At 44.5% G+C, this 27,101-nt stretch overlaps 1 protein-coding gene across 3 annotated transcripts in view; it reads right to left on the bottom strand.

Moving 5' to 3' along the window:
• Window positions 1-965: 965 nt before the first annotated feature.
• CREB5 (cAMP responsive element binding protein 5) overlaps window positions 966-27,101 on the bottom strand; it is a 477,814-nt gene continuing 451,678 nt past the window's right edge. For all 3 annotated transcript variants that reach the window (XM_074272189.1, XM_074272188.1, XM_074272191.1), the window contains 4 exons: window positions 26,541-26,867; window positions 18,932-19,159; window positions 9,997-10,105; window positions 966-7,703 (listed from right to left, as the gene is read on the bottom strand). In XM_074272189.1, coding sequence (XP_074128290.1) covers window positions 7,540-7,703; window positions 9,997-10,105; window positions 18,932-19,159; window positions 26,541-26,867 — 828 coding nt within the window. In that variant the 3' untranslated portion in view covers window positions 966-7,539. The remainder of the gene's footprint in view (window positions 7,704-9,996; window positions 10,106-18,931; window positions 19,160-26,540; window positions 26,868-27,101) is intronic.

The following is a 27,101-nucleotide window of genomic DNA, read 5'->3' as shown; positions in this document are numbered from 1 at the left end:
TTTCCATCTGCCCTGCAGCGGGACCCTTTCTTTGTGTCTTTCATTAGAACAGGAACGCCCTGGGAACAGGGACTGCCTTACTTTTCTATTGGACCTTTGCACATAGTAAGCACTTTATTCATTCCTTTTTTGTTTATATAAATCAGTCAGATATAACTGTGCAGACTCATATTTCTAGGTCGGACTGGGGACCATGAACAAAATAATAACTGGCATTTATATAGTGTTTTAAGGTTTGTGAAGCACTTTACAAATATCCTCTCTTTTGATCTTCACAATAACCCTAGGAGGTAGGTGAAATTATTACCTCTATTTTACAGTGGAGGAAACTGAGGCACACAAGGGAAGTGACTTGTCCAGGGTCCCAGAGTTAATTGGTATCTGAGGCTGGATTTGAACAATGCTCTTCCTGGCCACAGGCCCGGTGCTGCATCAACCCTGCTCTAGCTGCTTGCAGATATCAGTGAACATCAGTGAAATAAAAGACAAGTTAGTGTTTATTTCTCTACCCTAAGAAGTGTTTGGATCCTGAGCAGTTACGGAGGGTGCTGGATTGGATTAATTTCCCTCCTCACCTTAGGGGAGACTGACACAAGGCTTGCCCAGGTGCTGTGAACTAGCTTTTCACTTGCTCCAAACATGATGATTATTTTACGTAGCATATCGTGAAGTGGTATTAGGACCCTTCTTGACTTGGGATACCCCATCTCTGCTAAATCTCTTCCCTGGAAAAGTTGGGTTGGACAATGGTGTGAGCTGTATCACCTCTGGGAAAACCAAGGGGAAACTGGGAGCGAGTGGCTGAGACATCAGGACTGTGGGGAAAAGAAATCTCCCTCCCTCCTTCCAAGGTACACGGGGAAGGTAGAGGGGGCCCCGGACCTCCCCAGTTTGAGGCCACGGATGGCCTTGCTTCCCCCTCCAGCCCACACCCCCAGATTCACCACACTGAGCTCTAGACCTTCTTTGCACTTGAAGGCTTTATTATATTGGAATTGCAGTGATATTATTAACATTTGTACAAATGCACAAAATCTCGTCTCTTCTCGATAGAAAGAGATGTAAAAATCTGACCGAGTCGAACAGTTTCAATGAACCCATTGTCCATTTATAACAATACATGTGTTCACGATGCAAGAACAACAACAAAAACAACAAGAAGCTTAACATAAAATTAAACATATCAAAGGCGGCAGCGAATATTTACATGTATGTACCAAAATGTTCTCTCCTCCCAGGAAGGAAGGTGGTTGCTTTACATAATTAAACAAAGACGAACAAACATGGAAACTTTTGCTGTTGACAATGACAAACAGTCCCAAACCCATAACTCCGAGGGACAGCACCTTTTGGAGGGCCCCTCCTGCTCGCTTCCCCCCCACGGGCCATCACGACTCTTCTAGCTGTCCCCGTAACAGTCCTTTTCAGGGGGCTGGGAACCTCCAAACCTTTGAAGTTCCATCCACTGAGCTCTACCTCTCTAGAAAGACTCTGCCCTCTAAGATGCTTCTCAGAGGTATCCCATCCACTCTAGAAGCATCTTCATGAGGCAGAGATGGGTATCGCGGGACCCAGGCAGGAGAGAGGAGACTAAGCTGACCGAGTCGCTCCAATGGCTTGGAGCGTTTCCTCGGTCATAATCACATCCACTTGAATTCATTTCATACTATGTGCAAGGCACTGTACTGGGGATACAAGGAGAAAGCCCACTTCTCTCAACACTCCCCTTTCCTTGGACCATCTCTAGTCACACGTGCGGGGTTGAGATTCTCAACGGGGAAGCCAGAACGCGAGAGGCATGTGGGGCACATGGCCATTTCCAAGGGATATTTACACTAAGTCTTCTGGGCTCTGCCTTCTCAGTAAGCACCCTGAGTCCAACGCTCTTTTACAAAAGAAAAAGAAGCTTGGAATATAGAGCTTAATTAAGGAAAAGTGAGCAGGGCGTAGGAAAAATCATCGAGATATTGATTTCTAGCATGCCAGATATCAGAACTGGGTCTAATTGTAACGCTGGAAACCTGTCCCCTGAAGGCACAAGTCTGACAAGATAGCCAAAGAGCCCTGAATGCGTTCATTTGTGAACATGAGATCGGGGCTTTGGGCCTCTCTCCTTCCGACCTGGTGAGAAAACAAGCTTCCCAAAGGAGGAAATTCATGAAAATCAAAATAAGAAGCAGAAACATTCTTAAAACAATTTTAGCAATGGTCACAGGAAACCATTCCCTCCCTTCTTCCCGCCCCCCTTCCCCAACACAGAAAAATAAAAAGAGATTTTAGAAGAGACCCATTTCCAGCTTTACAATGACTCTATGCACTGATAGAGTTGGGGGGAGTTCAATTTGGGGATTGGGGGGCTTTTTTGGTATTTGACTTCACTAGAAATATTATTGCTTTTGCATTTGCTTGTCCTTAGGGCAGAGCCTTAAAGCAGGGATGCTGCCCCTCGGGAGATAAGAAGGCGGCAGTCTTCGAGGGACTTAAAAGAGCCCCCCATCTCCAGCCACTGGCATCTCAGCGGCTCATTGCTACATTAGGTCGGAAACTAGCTAAAGTGCATCCACCATATTGACCGCGAATGATCCAGCCCCTTACCCATTCAGGACACTTTGGTACTCAGGAAGAACAAGGACATTTTGAAAGCTAGCTGAGGCTCCACTGCCCACACTTTGCATCTCAGCACATCCCTGTGCCACCAGGGGATGGCACAGAGGCTGAGGCTTTCGGGGCACTGGCTGGTTTTTCTCCCTGGCATTCGTTTCTTTTCACAGTCCCCATCTCGGGCTGCTGGGAGACCCAACGAGGCTCAATAGCCACAGATCACCAGTGCCAACGTCTGAGCCAGTGGGAGAAGTAGATTTGCATGGAGTCATGGAAAAGGAGGGAAAACAGGGGATGGGGGCAAAGACAGGGAGAGGAGGGCCAGAGGACCAGGGACAGAGAAGTTGGGGACGGGGGCAGAAAGAGAAATAGGAAAGGAACAAAGACACTAAAGTGCAATTTAAAATTATAAATAAGGGGAAAAGTAGAAAAGAGACTCCAACTTCCAATTGTCCTGATAGGCAGGGTTCTTATTCAAATCTCCATTTGCCATCTCCTTCCCCTTCTCCGAAGTGGCGCCCACTGGGGCTTCGGAAGTCCATGCCCCGGGTGGGTTAAGGGAATGGCACTCACTGGAAGAATTCAACAGAAGCAAGCCGAGACGCAGTCATTTGGACATTTGTGAGCCGTGTCGGATGGCTAAAGAAAGCATTTCCAGTTATAATAAGGATTCCCCTTTAGCTGACCTTGGCTGCCTAAAATAAAAGGGCTCCTTTGAAAATCAAATAGGAAATAATCGCCATCATTGTTTCTCAGTGCTCAGAAGCAGATTGCAGAAAACTCTCAGAACAACAAGCCCCAGAAAACCCCGTGTCCACCTAAGCAAACTTTTCCATCTAGAGATGGAGAACGGCCATCTGAGACCCCGGACAAGGGGGATACTGCACAGCTGGGCTTACTCCAAACTAACACTTCCAAAAATGAGGATGGCCTCCACAAGAATACTGCTCAGATGGAATGTTTGAAAAAGAACACTTATTAATAAATATGTTATAAAAGTCTAAATGAAAAATTTCCTGTTGAAATGTTGCTTTGGTCCTCAAACTTGACTTCATAATTCAATGGATATAGTTGAGAAAATCTGACATTAAACCACAAAGAAGCACATTCTATCCTAGCTGAAAGGCTATTTTCATGGCAGTTATAGTTGCTTAAAAACATGGATTTCCTGTTCCCCCCCCCTCCAAAAAGCATTTATGAAATTAATGACAAGCTCTACTACTCTACTAAAATCCGTGTAACTAATGGGCAGATCACTACCTGGCCGTCTCCCTTTGCCTTGCCACCGCTCCTAATATGGGCTGTATTTAGTTGCATTGCATGGAGAAGCTCCCAGGGAAATTCACTTCTCTTTAAATCATTCTCATCCTTATAAAACATCCCGGGAAAGCAGTGTTATGACTGTGGCTTGCATAAATTGGCTTGGGGAGTGGGGGCATGCTAAGTGGGAGGACCAGGAAAAACCATGGAGCTTACAACACACAGCTTGACAATTATTGCAATCAAGTGGGGCCGGGATTTTCGCCCTACCTGTTTGGGCCTTGGATGTTGAGAAATATCTCATGAAGCAATTAAGTTGTGGTACCTCGGCTGGCGCGAGGCTCCCCCGGTAGACACACCATCAGGTGTGCCCATCTGTGTTGCTGTTAGCGCCCATCAAATAAGGCATGGGAGGCCCTGTCAAAGTTCCCAGGTAGCCCGGGAGGGATGTTCAATAGAGATGCTCTCGATAACAAACAAACTACATTTGGATGAAGAAAGGCAGTTTTGTAAACTCTTTCTCTTGGCCTCCCATCAGGAGGTGCTCTTGGGAAAATGAGATTTTGTTCACGGATGAGATGGCTTTCGAAAGGAATAGGAGGGAGGAGGGGCTAGAGACACAATGAAGAGAGGAGAACGTCATCATCTTACATGTCGAGACACACTGAACAGAAAGATTTTAAAGGCAAGGGTTTTGAGTGAGGAAGAGGATTCTGTGATGTTTTACTTAAGGTGCTTGGGAGCCAAGTCGGTCCAGGGGGGAATCCCCCATATCACTCTTGGCTTTGGCCGGAAAGCCATCCGTTCTGTTCAGCATCTCCAGAAGTCCTGACAAGTCTCCTGACATCTTTTATTGCCTGCATTTCCCCATTGCTAATGAATACACCTAAAGGCCCTGGGTCTGGAAAGAAGACAGTTTATTCTAATTATACGTTTAGGCTGCTTTGCTACCGTGTGGTTGGCTTGGCCTGCTTAGCATAAAAAACAGACGTAATTGAGCTATATAGAATGCCCATCAGTCAGGCTGTCACGTTGCTGAATTAAGAAAAACTCAGGCAAGTTTTAACCGTCAGAGGCTTTCAGCTTAACGGCGAAATATATCAATTAAGAGGCTGAACAAAAAGGAAAATCCAACCTTGATTTAGTGACATGTCACTCCCTGGGCTTTCTGACATTAGCAGTACAGTTTTAGAAGTCTGTTTCATTAAGAACTTCATAGACAGGAAAATGAGAAAAGTTTTGTTTTACTTGTGGTCTCTCCCCCTTTGGGGGGAAAAAACCATTAAAAAAATCATAAAATGAACACTGCGTTGGCCCATCTAGCCCTCGGATCCTCCTTTCCTACTTTTAGGACAGATGGGAAAGTCCTAGAAAGGAATTTCTGATGAAAAATACCTCCCCTTTTCAAAGCTAAGATACAAACGATGTGTTTCTTTCAAAACTAGTCCTTTTTTGAACACTTTCTTGGGAGGCAAAAATCAAGCAAACCCATCCAGTTGTTACCGACTTGGAGCATTTTTAAAAAGTGAACTATAGATTCAGTATTTAAAATACTTTAAAATTATATGTTTGTCTAAAATATAATAAAAATCCTTTACATTTATTTTTTTCTTAATTTTTTTTTTTTGGTTCTTAGACTATATAATCAAGTCATGAGTTACATGGTACACTCAAAACCTTCTTCTGAAAGCAGTCGCATACATGGCAAGAATTGTCGGAAAAAATATCAATAAAGAGTTAACTGTAGTATATAAACTGTCTTTAAAATCATGACTTGTGACCCTCATATTTTTTTTTCCAAAGAGGCTCTATTCACTGAGAGAGAGAGAAAGAGAGAGAGAGAGAGAGAGAGAGAGAGAGAGAGAGAGAGAGAGAGAGAGAGAGAGAGAGAGAGAGAGAGACAGAGAGAGGGAGAGAGAGAGAGAGAGAGAGAGAGAGAGAGAGAGAGAGAGAGAGAGAGACAGAGAGACAGAGAGAGGGAGAGAGAGAGAGAGAGAAGAAAAGGGGGAAAAACCACATTCATTGCTTGGGGAACTTTTGAGAAAAACTATAGTGTGAATCTTTAGAAGCAAACAAATCCACAGACCAAAAAAAAAAAAAAAAAAAAAAAAAAAAAGGAGATGAAGCACACCACCTGTCGAAAAAGTAAAAGTCTCATTGTCAGTCAGCACCACTGACTAGCTTATTTCAAAGAGACCATCCTTGATTCATCGGGCAGCATTGAAATTTGCAGTTTCACACAAGTTGTCAAGATGAGAAATCTGAGAAATCATTCTGAGTTCAGCCGAGAACCTCTTTGCCATTTTCCTGGTGTAACCTCCTTGGAGCCAAAGGCTACTTTCCATGTGATGGGAGGGTAGGAAAAGCACCTGTGGAAACACTGCTTTTTGTCCAGGACTTGACGCCACTCCTCCTTTGCCCATCAGGATGGTAAAGTTGGTTTCCCAGGCTTAAAATGAAAAATAAATCTCAGGCTATTAGCAGTCGATGATGGAACAACGCAACGTGTGTAGTGAATAGAGCCCCTCTGAGTTATTATATAGTACATGGATTTTCAGTGTTACAGACGGGCCATATAAAACCCGATGTAATTCAAGGGTGTGATGTTATTACCCGTATCGGGCACTGACTCACAATACAAGCTTGAACAAAGCTCCCTTTCCCAGTGTCCCCACAGCTGCCTGTCAATAGCATTTCACCTGTAGCAAGGCTGCCTCCAACTTGCTCTGTTTATTAAAAACATTAAATCAGGCGCACGAAACATCTCCTGGTTTCTATTTTGTAAAAACCGAGAGTTTAAATGAACCCCAGCTGTGGGTGAAGGGCTATTGAAAGCCAGAGCTAGGCCAATCGTTCTGAGAAGTGTGTTGTTTTAAAAAACAACTTTTTATTTTTAATTCATCGTGGGGAGAAAAGGGGAGGTCGGCAAAGGAGGAGAAGAGGTGGAAATGAGAAAAATGGGGATGGAGAGAGAAAGAGAAATGTCACCGATGAGACAGGAAGGACAAAGGATACATTTGTTAGGGAGAAAATGAGAACGTTCAGGCCAAGGGAATGAAAAGAGAGAAGAGGGATAGACATGTTAGAGAGATTTTTTTTGTCAGTTTTATTTTATTTACTTTGTTCAGACATCCATGTATTATATAATTTTCTTTAAAAGAAAAAAAGAATAAAAACAACAGCAGCCGTGAAAAGATTCTAAATATACCTTGGGAATCTGGGGGTGTCACAGGCCCAGTTGGCTCTGATGCTTTCCCCCAGATGGGTTCCCCCAGTTACCTCAGTAGGAGTTTCAGTGGAATATTCCATGGGCCCCTTGTTGGAGATGACCCCCTTTCTCGATCTGAGGTCTTGGGGTTAGACTGAGAAGAATGAAGCCACGGCTATGTACAGAAAGAGGTCAGTTTATCAATGAATAACTGGTACCAGAAAGTCGAAGAAAGCACCAAAGTGTTTCCCAAGCAGATAGCATATTAATTGCATAACTCCCTTTTTTTATAACTAAGTATAAAAGACACATTTTAATTATAACTATAAAAATGAATGAAAGCCAGTCTTGGAAGGGCTTGAGGAGTTTTCCAGGTCTGAGTTAATTCTAAAAATGCCCTTAGCGGAAAAAGGACGCTCTTGAGGAGGCGGACACTGCTCGTCTCGGCAGCGACGGGGGAGCCGGGAGTCTTAAAGGATGGGGTTCAGGTCTGTTCTGTGAGACGCGAGCTGGCTGAGAGTGGAGCTTCCGACGACCTCGCTGACCGACGAAGAAGTAGTGATGGTGTTGTGTTGGATGACCTGCTGCTGGGAGCAAGCCGGGACAGGGCTGGCCGGAGGGCTGCTTTCGGGACCTGGGGGAAACACACGCACGCATACCCCAATGTATCGTGGTATTCTTGTAGGGACTCGCAGAGGGCTTAGACACACAGAGAAACATTTTTCCCCAAATTGATGTACGTGAATTTCTCAACAGCTTCTCTTGGAAGGAAGTAGAAACTCTGTTTCCAAATTCCTTTTCCAGAGCTGTGCCTTAGTAACATTAACAGTAAAAGTATCACAGTGGCAGAGACAACGTAGCACTAGCAGGAGAAGGGCCGGCCTCAGGCAAAGTCAGAAAAAACTTGGGTTTAAGTCCTGACCTCACTCACTCCAATGGTGACACTGTGGGCAAGTTAACTGAGCTTCGGTCCCCCAAACACTGTCTTTTACGGAACAAATGCTAGTTTACTGTTATTGTGAGGACCTAAAAGTGTGTTATTTAAGCTCTCTTGGCCTCAGGCTTCCTCAGCTGTAAATTGAGGGATTGTTGCCAGATGACCTTGAGCGTTAAAACTAGATTTTGAGACCCTCGATAGAAGTCTCCTCATTGTGCAATCCTACCCTCTCTGCAGGACACCAGGTTAAGCCCCGGCAGTTTTTAGGGTACCAGAAACTCCATAAGACTCTAAGTTAGAGCTGAGGAACACCTACTATGTGGAGAGTGATCCTAAAGCTGCAAGGAACCTCACAGGCTACACGGATAAGACAATGGGGGTGGGGTGGGTATATCACATAATAAGTGGTAGGGCCATGATTTGAACCCTGGTCTTCTAATATCAAATCCAGGACCCTTTCTATCATACTAGGCTGCCTCTGACACTGGGAGTGTTGGTTCAGGTAAAAACCAAAGTGAAACAGAAGCATCTGTTGATTTATTAATTTTGAGCCAGGTCTGTGAGCTTATCCCAGCTCCCTCCAACAAACAGCCTCACTTGGTCTGCAATATTCTTTGAGTATGATATTCTTTGCAATATTCTTTAGGTATGATGCCCGGGCATCATACCCAAAGTCACCTATTGGGTGTCACACTTGAACCCAAACTTTCCTGACACTGAGGCCAGCTGCCTCACCCCTAGCCCATGCCCATTGGAGACTGGCATCTATCAAAGTACTCTCTTCCCCACATGCCTGTGATGTGGGGGATGGGTTCCAAGCTTAGAATTTCCAACAAACCCAAACTTTCTCCATTATAAAATAGTACGAGGAAAGAGACCCTTTTATACAAACTTGTCTTAGTTATATACAGATTACCAAGATGGGAGAAGGACCCATATGAGGTAGGAACATGGCAGTTGAAAAACTTGTTTGAAAACATGTTGATATAAACCATTACACATTGACCTTTGCCCTGCCCCCAGTCACTTCTAACATATGCTCTGGGGAAAAGAAGGCCTGAGAAATGTAATGAACTTGAAGAAATCAGAGGTCATCCAGATCCATGATGTCCGGCTTAAATAGAAATGGAGGATCTCTGCCTGCAGCATTTTTAGACTTAGAAAATCACATATTAACATTATCTATCTTCTCTTGTATTTATTGATTTTAAAAATAGCTGCCAGTACATTTTTATCTGGTTCAGATACTCAGGGATGTTCCAATTTGATATGTCTAAGGATGAAAACAGAGGCCCCAAGAGATTGACTTGCTTACGGTCATACAGGCAGTGACTGGATTTAAATCCAGGCCAACTGCCTCTCTATAGAACAGAACTTCCATTGTATCTTACTGGGAAGTCTGAAGAAACTCAATTGCACTATGGAGCTCAGGTAGTAAATGGGTTCATGTCCTAGCTACTCTCTGGGTATGTGAGTCCTACTCTAATTCACCCAGTTCTCTAATTTATGTTCAAGCCTCTTAAGGGCCAGGTAGGAACTAGTGGCAGCTATGGCAGAAACACCTCCTTTCCATAAGGGATTCGGAATAAGGGAACTCAGCTGTAAATGTGGTTCCTATTTCCATCTTTCCATCTTTCCTGGAGAACTTTAAGCCATTTGAAGCCAGAGCAACATCTGGGAGGCTTGGCAGTCCACTGGCAACTGAGTGTTTCTCTACTGGCCACACAAGAGAATGGAAGCTGGGTGGGATTTCCCAACTTGGATTTCCAAGGCAAACTCAGCCAAAAGTATAAGGGGGGAGCCAAGGTTCCCACTGGTGTTTTGGCACATGAAGAAGGCTTTGCCAGGATAGAATGGTCTGACTACACACCATCTAGTGCTTAATCTCTAAAGGGATAAGAAAGTTTCGTACTTTTTGGGACGACTCGGCTACAAAAAGATGAGTCTGGAATGAGACGAGTCAGAAAAAGAAAATAAGCCAGTTACTTACTTAGATAGCCTTGTGACTCTTTCTGCATGGCGGTTATTGGGCAGTCTTTATGTGTTAACAGCAACTGTTTCAGTTGGGCTACCTCATTTTTCAACATGGAAACTTCATTCTGGAAAGAAAATGAGTCAGAGTCTTGTTGGAAAAGCCAGTGAAAGCATGCCCCGAGCAAGCAAGCTTTTGCATTCCGTGTTTTGTTTTGTTGCTACTACATAGAGCTGGGTGATGGAGGCAGAGGGAGGAAAACAACTCAGCAACTGGAGGTCATAGGAAAACAGGCATTTAATCCAGAGGGATTTTCCTTATCTTGTGACCCTTTGGTCTTTTATGTCCAAATCATCCTCCCTCCTCCCCTCTGCCTCTGGAATCCAGACCTCCCTTCAAAGCACAGCTCAATTGGGCTATCTCCTACTCATAGCCTTTCCAGATAACAATCATTAGTACTTAATATTAATCTCATTAACTTATAAAGATCAGTTATTTATAATTATTACTTACTTATTATTAATCTTATTGCTAATAAGAGCTGGTGTTTTTATAGTGCTTCAAGGTTTGCATAGTTCTTTACAAATGTTACCTCATTTGGTTCTCAAAGAAAGCCTGTGCATAGATGCTGTTATTATCCCCATTTCATGGCTGAGGAGACTGAGAATGATTAAGTGATTTCCCATGGGGCCCACAACTAGTCAGTATTCAAACTCAAGCATTCAAGACAATCAATCAATAAATATTTATTAAATGCCTACTGTGTTCCAGGTACCATGTCAAACATTGATTAAGTGCCTACTGTATGCATATACTGCACCAAACATTTATTCAGTGCCTATTCTGTGCCAGGTACTGTGCTAACCACTGAGATAAATAGGCACAAAAAAGTCCTTACCCTCAAAGAGGCTATAATCTAATGGAGGGGAGGAGAGGAGGGGAGGTAGCATGCAAACAAATATCTATGTATAAAATTGTAAGAGGATAAAAAAGAAATGAGTTCAATACTATCCCTTTGTGACTAAATTCCTAGATGGATAATCTCGGTTGTTGCTGTTCTATGCCTCTTGAAATAATTTTGTATTTATTAAAATTGATCTTTACTTGTCTCCATTGAATAGAATGGAGGCTCTTTGAAGGAAGGGAATATTTCTTTTTTTTTTTCTTTCTTTTTTGCTGAGGCAATTAGGGTTAAGTGACTTGCCCAGGGTCACACAGCTAGGAGGAATATTTCATTTCTGACTTTATTTCCAGGGCCTAGTTCAGGGCTTAGAATTTAATAAATACTTGGTTGAACTGAATTAAACACAGTCTTTCCAAAACCTCATTGATGTGAGATGGATTTCTATCAGATAAGGTGAAGCATACTGAGGTTTTCACACTCTCAGACAGTGGCTCCCTCAGCATCATCCTAGATTTGCCTTTATGCCTCTAGCTCTCCATGCCCTGATGGGTGTTAATGACTGAAGAGGTGAAGGGGAGGGCAGGGATCAGAATTTGGGTGAGTTCTATGGCTTGATTGGTGGTCTTCAAACTGACAGGTGCATGGAAGAAGTTGCTTCATTAATTCACGAATTCATTAATTCAACATCAGATCTCCAAGTAAGAAACAAGAACCACACTGGTTGAAAAGACATTGCAATCTGCCCGATCCTCAATTAGCAGGCAGACTGAGGCTGCTCAGGGCAAATCCCAGCCTCCCTATGTCAGACCAGCACATAAAAGCAAAGAAAGGAAGCACTTAATGCCCCAAATCAAACCTATGAGTTTGAACCATCTGCATTTAAAGCATCATACGACTCCTGAAAACAACAGCTATGCTATGGTTATTAGTCTAATGTCTGGCACATAGTAAGTATTTAATAAATATCTGTTGATTGACTGGGCTGTTTTTTGCTTACTTTACTCAAATAATTGTTTCAACTCTTACTATGCCTGAGTGAACGGAGCTTAAATGGCGACCCATAAAGGAAAAGCACGTTCTTCATTTTTTAAAAGATTTGTTAGTATCCTTAGTATCTTAGAAACAGGCAGGGGAGGCTGATGGGTGAATCCAAGGTGCTTCCGTTTGATAAAAATTAACTTCAAACTGGACAATATTTTGGATAATTCGACTTTACAGTCATGACAAATGTTTGCCTTATCGTTGGCTAACATCCATTTACAATTTCCCAAAAACAATGGCCCACATGAATGACCAAATTTCCTTCTGAAACTAAATATCCATAAAGTGTGGGTTTGCTTTATTTTTTTAAATCTTTTTTGAGACTGTGCCTCCCCATTTTACTTAAGTTTGGACTGAGGCAGTCATTCATAGGTTTGATATCAGCCACTGCTAATGTAGAAGGTTTGCTCTGGGCCAGCCTGTCTCTCCTTGGGGAATTAGTAGCTCCCTCATCCCTTTCCACAGCCAGTGTATCATTACCAGATTTAATGAAGACTCCTGATGAATTTTTCATCTTATTGTAGCTCAGAAGTTCTGTGCTCGATCAATCTACCAGCATCAGCCTCCCCAGTGGCAGGAATTATAAGTGTGCCATAGGTGTGCCATACCATACCTGGCTCAGATCATGAGTCACCACACTGTGGTCACAGTATTCTCTCTACATTGCCTCTTTTTGAATCTCTAGGACTTAGCATAGTGCCTGTATACAGCAGACACTCCATAAATGTTTATTGACTGATTTCCAACATGAACTTGGCTCTCCAATCACTCATCTCAAGTATTATTTTAATCCCTAAAGCTGTATTTTATTTTTACTTTTATCTTTTTTTTAAAGTGTCCTTTCCAATGTGATCAGCAAAAAAGGATTGATTAAATTCTCTGATGTTAAGTACTCTAATAACCCAATCAATAGAACTTCTAATATCATCCTTTATACTTATACATCACCCTTCTTCTTGAAAAGCTTTCAAAGTTAACAATTGACTCCCCAAAATAACTATTTGGCAATGAAAAAAACCCACCTGATTACATATGGAAATTGTTCTTATGATCTAAGAAGCTCTCAAAAGGAGGCTGAGCTGACCCAAAATAGGGATGATTGAAGCATGTCACATCAGACCCTCTGCAAGTCCAAACTGACATGTACAGTTTTAGGGGAAAATCAATTTTATTGACTTCTTTATGTGAAAATTTATTTTTATCTTGGAGAGCATGTTTCCTCTCTCTCATTTAACCCTTTCTCTCCTTAGGAAAAGTCTGCCTTGTTTTTTTCTCACTGCGACCTTCAAAAATAATAGTCTGTGCCACAGAGAAACTCACTTTTCAGGCCAGATTTAGATGTGCTATGATTCTTGGCCATCCAAGATGGTCCTATTAAGTGATAAAGATAAATGATAAGGATAAAGAGAAATGAGAGGCAGCATGGGAGCTGTGAAAGGTTCAAAGGCTTTGGAAGTCAGGGGCCTGCCTGGGTCTGAATCCCAACTCTGATGCACCCTGCCAGTTAAGTGACTTGGGGCAAATCATTATCTTTTCTGGGTCTCAACTCCTTGGTCTTTCTAGCTGTAAATCCTCCCCCCCCCCCCATGCATGAATTTCAGGAGTCACAGCATCAAAGAATTGGGACCAGAAGTGACTGTATCCTCCACTGAGAACATTTCTTCCATCCATTCCCATTTAATAGGTGAGGAAATTGGGGTCATAGAGAGGATACTAAAAAAATCCAGCCATTGTTTTTATGGTAGCCAATGATCAATGTGGTTGAAAGAAGGAACCTGCCGTGGAGCTTAGAGCAGGAGATGGAAAACTTGGGTTGTGTTTTGGCCAAGAATGCCCCAATGTAGGACCGTGAAGAGTTGAACACTCCTGAAAACAACTCAACAATAGTAATGGTGAGTTGAGAAGGGCCTTTCCTAGTCTGAATTCTCTTATTTCATGTGTAGGGCTCAAAACGACTTCCTCTCTCGGTCCACTTGTGGGCATATATGCTATAGAAAGGTTATCTTGCATGAGGGAACTGTGGCTTTGGAACTGGAACCCAGTTCTCCCTCTCACAGTATATTACAAAACAGGGAAGGTTATGAGTAATTACAGCTGGGTCTGAGACATCTCCTAAGGCAAGGTTGCCTGTGTGGCCTTGGACCAATCACTTTACTTTCCAAGCTTCGGTTTTCTCATCTGTAAAATGAGAGCAAGTTCTGAATCAATGCAGATCCAATTAAAATCAAGAGCCAAGTTTACCGCTAGCCCTGCTAGAATCTCCTGTTGATAGGATAGGAGCTCACTTGAGCTTTTGAAAGCATTTGGGGCTGTTAGTCCAAAGCTGGCAGCCATCTGCTTATGCTCCCTTGGAAGGGTAGAGGATCTCAGTCCAGAAGGCAGCCCCCCAGTGGAGATGCATGTTGATGGAGAGACACAGATGTAACTGCAGCGTTCTGGGGAGAAGTGACATTCAAACACACTTCTAATGGTGGGCTAGCACCTGGGGATTTTCTAAAGTCATTTGCAAAGGGACACGGCCGAAGTGTTCTTGGGAGTGAGCACATTTCTGTGCCAAAAATATAATTATGGCAATGAGCTTCAGAAAGTGGGCATGTTTGTCTTGATTAGCTGAGGGCAATTTGGGTTCATTCAGAATCAGGGGACCTTCAATTTGTTAGGGAATGGCTCCCATCTGGCTGCTCCTTTTGCCAAATCCCAAACCTGGACTCTAAAATTTCAGCCTTGGACCATGTGTCTTTGCATTTAGATTTTTTTAAAAGTCCATTACTGTTATGGGGTGGCCAGATGATCCCGGAACCTATAGATTCACTGAGAATCACACTGACTTCTGATAAATCTTGAGCTGATGTCAAAATCTCTGAGGTAAGAGAGGGGAAAAAAAAGGACTTCCTTTTCTCATCTACAAGACTGAAGATTGCTGAAAGGGGAAAAAAAGTAATGGACAGTGTATAGAACAGGGAGTCAGGAAATCTGCATTTAAGCTATGGGTTTAGAGCTGGGACCTGAGAAGTCAACTGCTCAAAGGCCCCCACCACTTATTTTTAAGTAAGGAAACATAGGCCCATATGACCTATGGGTCATAACTGACTTATGTTTATACATTCTTAGATTTAGATCCAAATCTCTGAGGTGGAGTTATTTATAATCTCTTCATTTTATGATTGGGGAAACTGAGGCCCAGAGTAGTGGAAGTGACTTATATTCATAGACTTAGAGCTGAAAGGAATCTTAGAGAGGATCTAGTCTAACCTTGTCATTGTATAGTTGGGAAAATTGAGGTTAAGAGTGGGCAAAGGATTTGTCCATGGTCTGGTCAGAGGTAAGAAGTGACAGATCTGATTCCAGGTCCTCTTACTCCAAATTCAGTCCTTTTTCTACTCCACCATCCTTGTTGGTATAACGGATAGAGGGTTGGACTTATAACTTAGAAAGATCCCCATTCAAATTCTGTTTCAGATACTAGCTGTGTGACCCTAGGCAGGTCACCTAAGCACTCTCAGCTTCAGTTCTTTGTCTGTAAAATGGGAACAATAAGAGCATCAGTGTCAGAAGGGTTTGCTTTTGGTGAGGACTGAATGAGAATAAGTACTTTTTATTCAGTTCAGTTGTTTTCAGTTGGGTTTGATTCTTTGTGATCTCATTTAGAATTTTCTGGGCAGAGACGCTGGAGTTTGCCATTTACTTCTTCATCTTATTTTACAGATGAGGAAACTGAGGCAGACAGGGTGAAGTGACTTATCAAGGGTCACACAGCTAGTCAGTCTGTGACTAAGTCACAATCACTATCAGACTGGGTCTAAGTGCTACAGAAAAATGATCTCATTATGATTGCTTTGCTATTAAGTGTGTGACTTTGGAGATTCCAGTTCCCTCACTTTATGGGGTGAGAGGAAAAGGGTGAAAATTGACCCTTCTGAGAGCCCCCCCCCCCAACTCTTAAGTCTACATGCTGATGTATAAAATCCAGGGATCTGGGGTTTCTCGCTCCCTGGGGACCTGCTTGGGGAGGGGGAAGGAATATTGTACAGATAGGGTCTGGGCCGCCATCTTCTTGGCTTAGAATGGGGATGTTCCAGCCGCTCCTATCTGAGCAGGAGGCTCTCAGCTGGAAAAGTGTCACCAGTGGCTCGAGGCCATCTCCACCTTGGCTCCCCAGGCTGGCTGGAGTTTGTTTGCTTAGTGTCTTTGCCTTGGGTTTATTTAACATTTGGCTCCAGGACTGGTCTCCAGAGAGAGCCACCTTTGCTTCTTACAAAGGTCCAGTGAGAGGGAAAGGGTCACTCAGAGGTACCAGGATGGACGGCATCTCTACTATCCAGAATGAGAGATCTCAAGGCTAAATGCAAGGCTGAATAGGGTGCGTGGATGGGTGTGACTCCCACTTCCATTAGACTAAAGAGGGGAAGATGAAGAACTTGGTATTTACTCATGTGTGTGTGTGTGTGTGTGTGTGTGTGTGTGTGTGTGTGTGTGTGTGTGTGTATTTCTTTTTAAGAACAGGGGATCTTTGTGTCTACTTTCATGTTTTTCCACCTTGGGGAGACTGGAATCCTAACACCAACTTTCCTTCTCTGGTTTGGCTCTTAATTGTTTTTTTAAATTAGTAGGTCAAATGAAGGGTATAACCACTGTACACCCTGGCTAAAAATGAATCCTAACACAATTGTGTCAACTAATAAGCACATTTATATATCGAAAGCTTTCTCCTTTTTTCTTCCTTTCACATCTCTCCTTCCTTAGCCCACCAGTTTGACACATTGGGGGAATAACTTCAAGATATTTTGCTCTGAGGACTTCCAGGTATGGAAATCTCCTCCCCCGATCTCTGCAATATAAGGTCATAATATTTAGGGCTGGGGGTCTTTAATAAAATCCTCTCATTTTATAGATGAGAAGGCTGATGACCACAGACATATATGTAGGGTCACCCAGCTATCAAGTGGCAAAATCAGGATTCGAATCCAGATCTTTGGATATCATTTGGTTCTGACACTGGGTCATACAATCTTTTTGGTGCTGACCTGGACATTTCTTATTATAAATCCCTTTCTTCTTCCAATGAAAATGGTAACAGAGTATTAGAGACTGCCTTAGGTAATCAACCCAGGGCCACATTGCTGTGTGTGTCAGAGTCTGAATTTGAACTCAGCTCTTCCTAAGTTCAAAGTTAGCCCTCTATCTACTGAACCAAAGTTTCTTTAACTGTGGTTTGAGACCTCTTATGGAATCTTGTAACTGAATGTTGAGGTCGCAAAATTTTGATTTATTATCAATAAATGTTGTATACCTATTTGATATGCCTATCTGTCCAGGGTCATATAAAAATTTGTTGAACAAAAAGGGGCTCTGAGGGGGAAAAGTCTAAGAAGCCCTGCGATAAACTTCATTGTCTCACCAATAAGGTAACGGACTCTAAGTTTCTTGCATGGGAATCCCATGCCCATCCTGTCTCAAGACCTCATCTGACAGGGAATGTCGGTACCTCCTGCCCAGCTCCTGGCACCAGGAAGCTTCTTTCTACACGGCTCCTAAGTCTGTCCTCCTTCAACTTCCTCCTTTGCCTTGTAGGGGAGAGGCCAAAGGCCTCTGGCATCTTCTCCCTTTTTTAACTTGGGCCGTCATCTCCCTTCTCTAGGTTTTCATTTCTTTCTATTTTCAGGTTGGGTGTGGGATGAGGTGACATGGAAGGTACCTGCCAGCTCAAAATTCTTGGAAATCAGATCAATCTCTGTCCATGAGCAATTCCTATTTTCTTCAAAGACAAACTGAGACTATCTTGGAAATCAGATCAATCTCTGTCCATGAGCAATTCCTATTTTCTTCAAAGACAAACTGAGACTATTCACTAGAAGCAAAAGGGGAAAAAAACCCCAAAGAAGCACCAGATGACTCAGTTCTGCTAGCGGTCTAATTCCAGCCCTTTTGTGGGTGAATCATTCTGAAACCATGTGGTTTCTTTCTGTCAGATGGAGACAACATTCTATAGGATCTTTTCTGATGCTATTCTTCCCACAAGGGATAGTATTGTTCCCTCCTTTTGTATTTATTTGCCTATAATTTGATTTTGTGTGTATACAAATTTGTATACAAAAAGTATGAATGATATGTACACATATATACAATACATGCTTATATGTGTGTATATCTACCAATCAATTAATCTATAATCAATCTTTTTATCCATTTCTTTTTTTTTCCTTTTTTAATTCTTTTTTAGAAATCCATAAACAAGTGTTTATGAAGTACTTACTATGAGCCTGTACACAGTAGCAAGCCATTGAGCTGGAAGCTCTCATGAAGGGCAAAACTCTTGGGCACTCTCTGACAGATTTTAAAATGCCTTAATACTGAAAAACCTGAAGGATCTATTCAAATAGATAAGTCTATTCCACACAAATTTTCTGCTCATTGAGGAGAATTACAGGGAAGGGGAGAAGGAGAGAAACAAGCATTCATTAAATGCCTGCTATGTGCCAGTCACAAATACCCTATTTGATTCTTACTGCAAAAGCCAGAGGTAGAGACCACTATTATCACTAACACGAGAAAACTGAGTGGTCCATGATTTCCTCCCTGTAGAGCGCAAGCTCCCTGCAGACAAGAACCATTGTCCCTCCTTACCTTTGTATTCCTAGTGCTTGGCACAGTGCAGTTTATAAGCAGTATATAGTTTATAAGATAATTATAAGCACTTAATATTGAATTGAATGGCGCTCTTTTTAAGGCATTTTCTAGATCTGTTCCTTTATCTGAATAAAACATTTGCTACTATATCTGGCCAGAGTGGAACATGGCACGCGCCCTCCCCTTCGGCCAACTCCCACCTCAATGACTCCCTGGCAAGCAGGGGGGGGAGCAGTTGGGGATTAGAGCCTCGTGGATGGCGCCCGTGTTTTTGCTGGCTTCCCACCCCACTGGGCTTAGGTCAACCAGCGCCTGTCGGTTTCCCCGGTGCCCAGTGTACACAGGGCCTTTGTGTGGCGGCCCAGAGCCAGGGGCCCGCACCTGAAGCTGCATGTTTGTCTGGGTGAGTTCTTCCGCTTTTTTTTCCAATGACATCACCCAGACCTTCCTCTTCTGTCTACAGCGGGTGGCAGCTGCTCGGTTCCTTTCCAGAAACTTCCTCCGCCTCTCGTCTGGGTCTTCGTCCACCACCCTCCGCCGACGCCCCCCGGTGGGCTGGGGCGGCTGTATCGTCTGGGTGGGTTGCATCTGCTGCGTCGCTGGTGAAACCTGCCGAGGGGGGAGACGGGAAGGGAGAAGGATGAGCAAAGAGAGACAAACTGGCCATGACGGGTCAGGGGACCAGGGCTCTGCTGACTCAGTGGGTCAGAGGAACACTTTGGGGAGTCTGAGAAAGCAAGAAAATACAGACGGCCCCCCTGGGATCTCCGGCTCCATTTGGATCAAATGCTTCCCGATTCCCCTGGTGGTTCCTGCTCCTCTCCCCCAATCTCTGTATTTACTTTGCCTACATTTCGTGTTCCCCTCTTTGCACCTCACTCTCCTACATAAGCGACCAAAGGTCAGCGCTTGTCCTCTGGGTCTTCTCACCAACAATTTCTCAGAGTTTCTGGCTCCGAGCAGGGGGCTAAAAATGTCTGTGAAATTCATGTGAATTGGCTTCATTTGTTTAAAAAAAAAAAAAAAGCATCACTTGGGGGTAGCTAGGTAGTATAGTGGATAAAGCACCAGCCCTATTTGAACTCAGCAGGACCTGAGTTCAAATCTAACCTCAGACATTTAGCACTTCCTAGCTGTGTGACTCTGGGCAAGTCACTTTACCCCAAATGCTTCAGCAAAAAAAAGAAAAAAAAAAGCCTCACCTAAGACTCTTCTTGGCTTTCCCAATTCTAGTAACTAACCACTCACTCAGCATAAATTAAGTGCCTGCTGTGTGCAAGCAGAAAGCATTCCTCGGGCCCAAGGAGTCTGCAGCTGAGTGAAGGAGATGGCACAGGTATTAGAAAACACCAGGTCACCCATGTGTGTGGGGAAGGATAAGGAAAGATGGGGGGATAGGAGCAATTTGGTGACTTTGAATTGCTGGACTTCAGTTACTGATGGTAGAGTGAGGGAAAAAACACCGGCTCTGGATTTGAATCTTGTTTCTGATGTTTTCTTACGTGTGTGACTTTGCAGAAATTGCTTAATCTCCTTGGGCTTCCTGGCCCAAATAGCCTCTCAGGTTCCTCCCAGCTCTCAATAGAGGATGGTCTGGGGAAAGTTCCTCCAGTACTTTCTAACCTTCTAAGGCACTTGGAGAAAATTCTTCCCTGACTCCTTTCTCCTCAAAGGGATGATCAAAAATGTTTCCTTTAAGTTGAATATATATATATATGTGTGTGTGTGTGTGTGTGTGTGTGTGTACTAAATATATATATATATATATGTATATGTACTAAAAAAAAAGAAGAGGAAGAGGAGGAGGGAGGGGAAGAAGAAGAAAAAGGAAAGAAGGAGGAAGAGAAGAGAAGAAATAGGAAAAAGAAGGAGATGAGGAGAAGAAAAAAGAAAAGGAGGAGGAGGAAGAAAAGAAGAAGAATAAAGAAAAGGAGAAGGAAGAGGAGGAGAAGAGGAATAGGAAAAGGGAGGAAGAAGATGAGAAGGAGAAGGAGCAGGAGGAGGAAGAGAAAGAAGAAGAGGATGAGGAGGAAGAGAAGGAAGAAAAGAAAAGGGAGAAAGAGGAGGGGGAAGAGTAGGAGGAGCAGGAGGAGTGTGGTCGGGTTTGGGGTCTGAACTTTGATGACAGAATTCAACCACCTGAAGAGAGTTCTAGGAATGGTCAGAGGTTTCAGCAGCCCTTGGAGAGCTAATCCTCCCCAGGACAGGACTTGCCATGAGTCCAGTACAGCCTTCCCTGCCCCACTGGGCAGAATCCAAGAGGTCAGGCAATTTCTAGGAGGGCACGGGCACCCATCTGACTTGGGAGCTCTTTCTCTAGTGTCCCTAAAACGTAGATGTCATTCCCCTAATACTGGCCAAATGCTTTCCACAAATTCCCTGCCTCCAGCTTCACTCTGGAGGGATTGGAAGCCTTTTCTGCAGGAGTTCCCCGTCTCTGAGGACAGTCTGTGAACAAATGAGAAAACTTAGGGTAGAGAAAAGAGAGTGAGGGGAGAGACTTGGTTCCCATCAGTCTCTAGCTTGTGGCTCAGAGAAAGTACTTTACCATGTCTAATCCTTAGTTTTCACACCTGTAAAATGGGGTAATGAAGCCTCTGACTCATGGATTTGTTGTAAAATAGAGTGAAATTTAGTAATGCCTGGATGATGACAATAACAAAGCAGCAGGGCTCAGTGTTGTCCTTCTGCTGTCTAAGAGCAAGGATCCCATTTGCTTCCAAGATAGCTGGGGTCCCAGTGGGTCAAATGCACCACGGCCCTGGAGTTGCCCGGTCCTGTTTCTCCCGTACTTGACCAGTGTCCTTGAGGGTCAGGGACATTTCAAAGTCCAGCTACCTCCTATGTTGCTGCCTGTGCCTTCCTTCCCCACAATACTTTGTGATCTGTTCGCGTGGGCTTGGATGCCTGATGCCCCTCCCGCCCCAGTGCATTTTCCTCCTTCCTTTTTTTCAGTCACAGGTGAAAAAATAAAGTCATTTCTCAGTCACTCAGACTTACAGCTATAATCTCCATGAAGCTGCTCTACTAGAGACCTATGTGAGTATTGGACTGAAAGGCTCAGAAATGGAACCCAGCAGCCCGCCTCTCCAACGTTCCCTGGCACAAAATCAGCACTTAGTGTGTTTGCGGACTGACTGACAGACTGGAGACATCACGCTAATGGCTGCAGGTTGACATCTTGAGGCATGACTGATGGGCAGTGATGTAGTTTGATCCCACACTCTATCAGACTTTCTGGGAGTTCGGTGCTATTAGTCTCTGGGTTGTGTTTGTGTATGTGTGTGAGATGACTTTTCTAAAGCACAAAAAAGTGTTTCTCAGAGCCACTTATTGGTGACTTCATAACACCCACTAGCCTCCTAATGCATGTTAGTGAGAAAACATATGATCCAGCTAAAGCCTTGGGCCCCCTGGGGACCATCGGGGTAGCCAGCCCTGTTATTGGGAAAGACTGAGTGGTTGTCACTTCAGAGGCCGGCACTGGAGCCAAACCACCCACTCCAAGGCAAAACATCTCTGCAGAGAACACGCTGAACTGCCTGGCTAGTTTTGCTTTTATCCAAATCCTTTTCCTGTGTGAAATAAATCATGAGCTCATATTCGCATTCGGGGGACCAGGCTTAGCAAAATGGCAAGACTGGCAAAGGGGATTTTCGGTTCCCCTCCATCTGCCGTTCAGGGTCACCCTCCTGACCTTCCACCAGAACTTCATCTCTCTAGGTGGCCAGTTCCCCTTCCTCCCCATTCCCTCCCACCCCTCGATGCTTTAAGCTGAAGACATTAGTTATGTTCGAATGGCAGGGCCGGGAGAGAGATGAGATTCATCAGGGGGAGCCCTCCCTTTGCTCCTGTGGTAGACTCAGCCAGACAAGCAGAGCATTGAGGATATTGAGAGGGACAGCTCTGGACGTCTGGTGGAGGACCTGGTTCCCAATCCAGCTTTGCCCTCCCTCCCTGTGTGTCCTCAGGTCCTCGGTTTCCTAATCTGTAAAATGGAGAATGGATTAGAGCACCTCAGAGATCCCTCTAGGCTCCTTCTCCTGGAGTCAGGAAAGTTTACAGATACAAACCTAAGCCAGCCCTTTATGCTCCGATTAGTTCGGGCTCCCTGCAACTGAATTCTCTAAGGTTTTGATCTTTTTCAAACTGTTTTAAAAAATCAGAATCATGAAATTAATCTCCATAAAAGTTTAATTTATCTCCACAAACACTGAGCCCCCTCTTGTAGTACCAGATCACTCTTGGGAAGTTATTTCTAACTTTTGATCCAAGTATCAAGGATCCCTAATGATCTCATGGCCTTTTTCAATATTTTAAAATAAAGGTTAAATAACATATTTAAATAATTGAAAGGAATATTAAATTTCAGTTTAAAGTTCTGAGGCCATTAATCCCACTCACGATCTTGATCTCTTGCCCCAAATCAACACCTTGTTCCATTATTTTATATCTAAAAGCTTCACCAACTCTTCTGCTGCTTCCCTTTTGCTTAGAAGCTCCTGAATCCTAACCATCAATCCTACCACCTTCTCAAGTTATCATTCTATATCTCTTCTTGCTTTCCTGGTTAGAATTCTAGAAAGAGGAGTCGATTGTGGGTGTCTTCATTTTTTCACTTCCCATTCATCCCCCCGCCTTCCAAGTTTATTATTTGCGCAGTTGTATGAAGGTTAGAAAAGGGGGAGACTAAGGGTTAGGACAGAGGGACAAAAACTTCCAGGCAAAAGGCAGAAAGGACCTGAACTAGGAACCTGGTCATGTGAGCAGAGAGGATGATATTGCTACAAGAAATACTGTGAAGCTGGGACCAGCAGAACAAAGCCTTATACTCATTATGTGTGGTAAATGTTTATGGGATTGAATTGGATAAGGATGGAGAAAGAGTAAAGGAAAAGGAAGAAAGATAGGATTTTGGCATTGAGGTTTTGAGCTTGTGAGATAGGGAGAATGGTGGTACTGTTAACAGAAAAAGGGAAGCTGAGAGGAAAGGGATGTTTATAGGGGAGATGAGGCTAATTTTAGCCACGTTGAACCCGAGATGCTAAGGAAGGGATGTCTTGTAGCCAGCTGGAACAGTGAGCAGTTCATGGACAGAGACTAAGGTAGATACAGGTTTCGATCAATCAACAAGCATGTTGTTTGCTATGTGCTGGGCTCTCTTGTAGGCACTGGGCTGCTTTTAAGACAATAACATCATATTGGAGCCATCTGCCTAGAGATGGTAATTGGAGTCATGGGAGGGAATGAGAGCAGAAAAGAGAAGAAAGTCTCAACAATACTGAGGGACACTTAGACTTCAAGGTTAGAGGAAGAAAGATGAACTATCAGAAACTAAGGAACAATGGTCAGACCAAATCATGGCAGTCTTGGGAGGGCTGATCAGCCAAATGGAGGGGGAACTACTCACTGTTAAAACTGTCTATAAGACATCTCTTCCTTAGCATCTCGGGCTCAACGTGGCAGAAATTAGCCTCATCTCCCCTATAAACATCCCTTTCCTCTCAGCTTCCCGTTTTCTGTTAATGGTACCACCGTCCTCCCTATCTTCCATGCCTAAAACCTCAGTGTCAAAATCCTATCTTTCTTCCTTTTCCTTTACTCTTTCTCCATCCTTATCCAATTCAATCCCATAAACATTTATCACACATAGTGAGTATCCAAATGGTATCAAATACAATAGAATAGTAAAAGAAGACGAGGAAAGAGAGGAACACATTGATAGGGCATGGACAGGACTGTTGGGGATCCTGGGAAAAGAAGCCTGAGCAGGAAGCTAAGGACAGATGCCAAATTGTGAGGAATTGAAGTGCTGGGGGGCAATGAAGAAGAGTCTTGGATATAATTGATTCTTTCTAGAAATTGAGGTTTGAAGGAAAATAGATGTAGAGCTTGGGGAGGATGTCAGAGGTGAAGTGAAGGATGAGAAATCTTAACACATTCACAGGCAGAGTGGAAGGAGAAAAGTGGTGAAGCCATGAGAGCTATGAAGTCAGTGATGAGCGAAGTTAAGAACTGAATGAGAGAAGGGATGGGATCGGGGATACTTGGCTTAATGGGACAGAAAGAAAAGACATATCAGAGACTCTGAGATACAGAGGAGAGAGGGAGCTCAGGACAAGTAGCTCCGATCTTACGTGAAAAACAGAAGGGAACGTTTTCTTCTGAGTGAAGGGGGTGGCTGGGGGAACATCTGGATGAACCACTGCCCAAGTTGGGTTAAGAATCATCAGAGTTGGGGATCTCATTGCCGAGTCCAGTTCATGGGATCATCAATTTAAAGGTCATTGAGAAGTCCCTTAGGTCACATATGTAGAAAGTGAAGCTCAGAGAAGTGATCTGAGGTGCTCGGTGTCCTCCACAGGGAGGAAGCTGAAGAAATAGGAATTTGAAGCCCAATCCAGGGCTCTCTTGCCTCTATCCACCTCAGAGACCTAATCCGGGCCCTCGATTCCTGGGAAACCCCTCCCTCTGTCTATTTGGGTTCAGAAATTAATAACATCAGTTGACATGAGATGATTTGAAATGTCCCACTGGCACCTGGGGACATGGTCCAAATGGCTCTTGGTCAGACCTTCCCAGGATCCTGACCTCAACTCTTTCTGGGACATGCAAGTAGATAAAGAAAATGCTTCATCCAACTAATTACATCCAACCAATTAACTAATTGCATTTACAACTGGCCACTTACTGTTGTGAGACTGAACTGAAGGGCAATTGACTAAAGGCTAATGAGCTAATGAGTGGCTTTTAAGACGAGAAGGACGGCTACACTTGTTTGTGGAGGAACTAGCCACTGAGGGCCCAGGGCCTAACCTTGTCCTTTTATTTAGGAAAGAGAGAAATAAATACACGACTCGGCTCCTCGGCTATTATCGCGTTACTCTCCTTGCCTCAAGCCTTCACTGGGGAACCACGACTGGAAACCCGGTGCCATCTTTGAGCTAGAGCTCGGCTTTCTCCAAGGAAACATCAGCTCCTTGAGGGCTTCCTTCAGTCACTCAGCGGGCCAGTGCACGGCGATCTGAGAATGCTCACTCTGTCCTGGTATAGTGCTTTCTGGTTCATTTATTTCGTCACATCCAACTCTCCCTGACCCCCCTTGGGGTTTTGATGGCAAGAATAATGGAGGGGTTCACCGTTTCCCTCACTAGCTCCTTGTATAGCTGAGGCTAAGTGACTTGGCCAGGGTCACACAGTTAGTACATGTCTGAGGCAGGTTTTAGGCCTCTGCTCTATCCACCGCCCCAGATACTGCGCCCAGCTACATCTCAGGGCCGGGCTCACCAGACAACCCTGACTGATGTTTGGAGTCCAGTTGTGAAGGGCCCCCACAGAGCTCCCTTTCCTGATGACCTCATGTCTGTCTTGCTCTCCCATTATCCTTTCAGGGCCTTCCCATCTCCTCCTTGCAGTGAGCTGTGACTGGGCTTTGGACCTCACCGCCACACGGGATTTAGACTTAGAAGTCTTCGATCAGACGCCGAGGTGGAAGGGACCCCAGGTGCACTCAAGTCCCCACCCTTCTCCATTTCACAGATGCGAAACCTGTGCAAGGTTCTACGGGCAAGATGTCTCACAGATAGGATTCAAACCCAGAGCACAGGACCATAAGTTTATAATGGAAGGGGGTGAGCAAAGTCAACGGGAAAAATCTGATTATTTTACAGGTGAGGAAACTGAGGCTGAGAGTTGGACAGAGGTCACCCAGATAGGAAGTGGCGTGGTTGGACCCAGGCCTCCTGACCCATCCCACTTGGGCATCCCTATTCTTCAGGGCTACACTCTTTCTCACTAGTGCCATCTCCATATTTGGAAGTTGTTACCGATTGGAAGCCAGCCCTGATTTCTGAGGAGGGGGCTGTATTTGTCTCCCTCCCCCAGCTCTGAGTCTGAATCTGAGATCAGTGATCCCTCATCAAGGCCTGACGCTATGCGATGCCAGACAGAGGCCAGCGGCCGGACCCCCGCCCCCCTTCGCCACACTCACCTGTGCTTGGCCGCCCGTGTGCAGGGGAGGGTGTGGCGAGCTCTGGTGGTGGGCCGGGTGCGCGTGGAGGTGGGAGTGGTGATGTGGGTGGTTCTGCTGGTGGTGGGCCTGCGGGTGGGGGTGGTGGGCGGGGTGCTGGTGCTGGTGCTGGTGCGAAGGGTACTGGTGGTGGGGCGGCAGCGTCTGGTGCTGATGCGGGTGGGAGTGCAGGTGGTGGTGCGGCGTCTGGTCCTGGCGGGAGCTCATCATCTCCATCATGTGGCCCATGCTGTTCATGTTTCCATTGGACATGGCTGCAGGGTGGTGGGTCAGGGCCGCCTTCAGCCTCTGCAAGAGAGCGGGGGAGAGGGAAAATGAGCAAAACCACCTGTGGAAGAGGCCCGCGGGGGTCTGGGGGAGGAGGTCTCTAGGTAACTCAAGGAGACTCTGCTCAGCACGGCTCCGTGTCGGCACCGGGCCACACGCTGGGGACAGATAAAACCCCAAATGCAACAGGCCCTGCCTCAAGGAGCCGACGCTCTACGGGGGGCTGGGGGGAGATGGAGAAACACGGAGACAGAG

Source organism: Sminthopsis crassicaudata, chromosome 5 (assembly GCF_048593235.1).
Source record: "Sminthopsis crassicaudata isolate SCR6 chromosome 5, ASM4859323v1, whole genome shotgun sequence".
Classification (NCBI taxonomy): Eukaryota; Metazoa; Chordata; class Mammalia; order Dasyuromorphia; family Dasyuridae; genus Sminthopsis; species Sminthopsis crassicaudata.
Note: the sequence above shows the minus strand (reverse complement) of the source record. Positions and strands in the feature narration are given on the sequence as shown.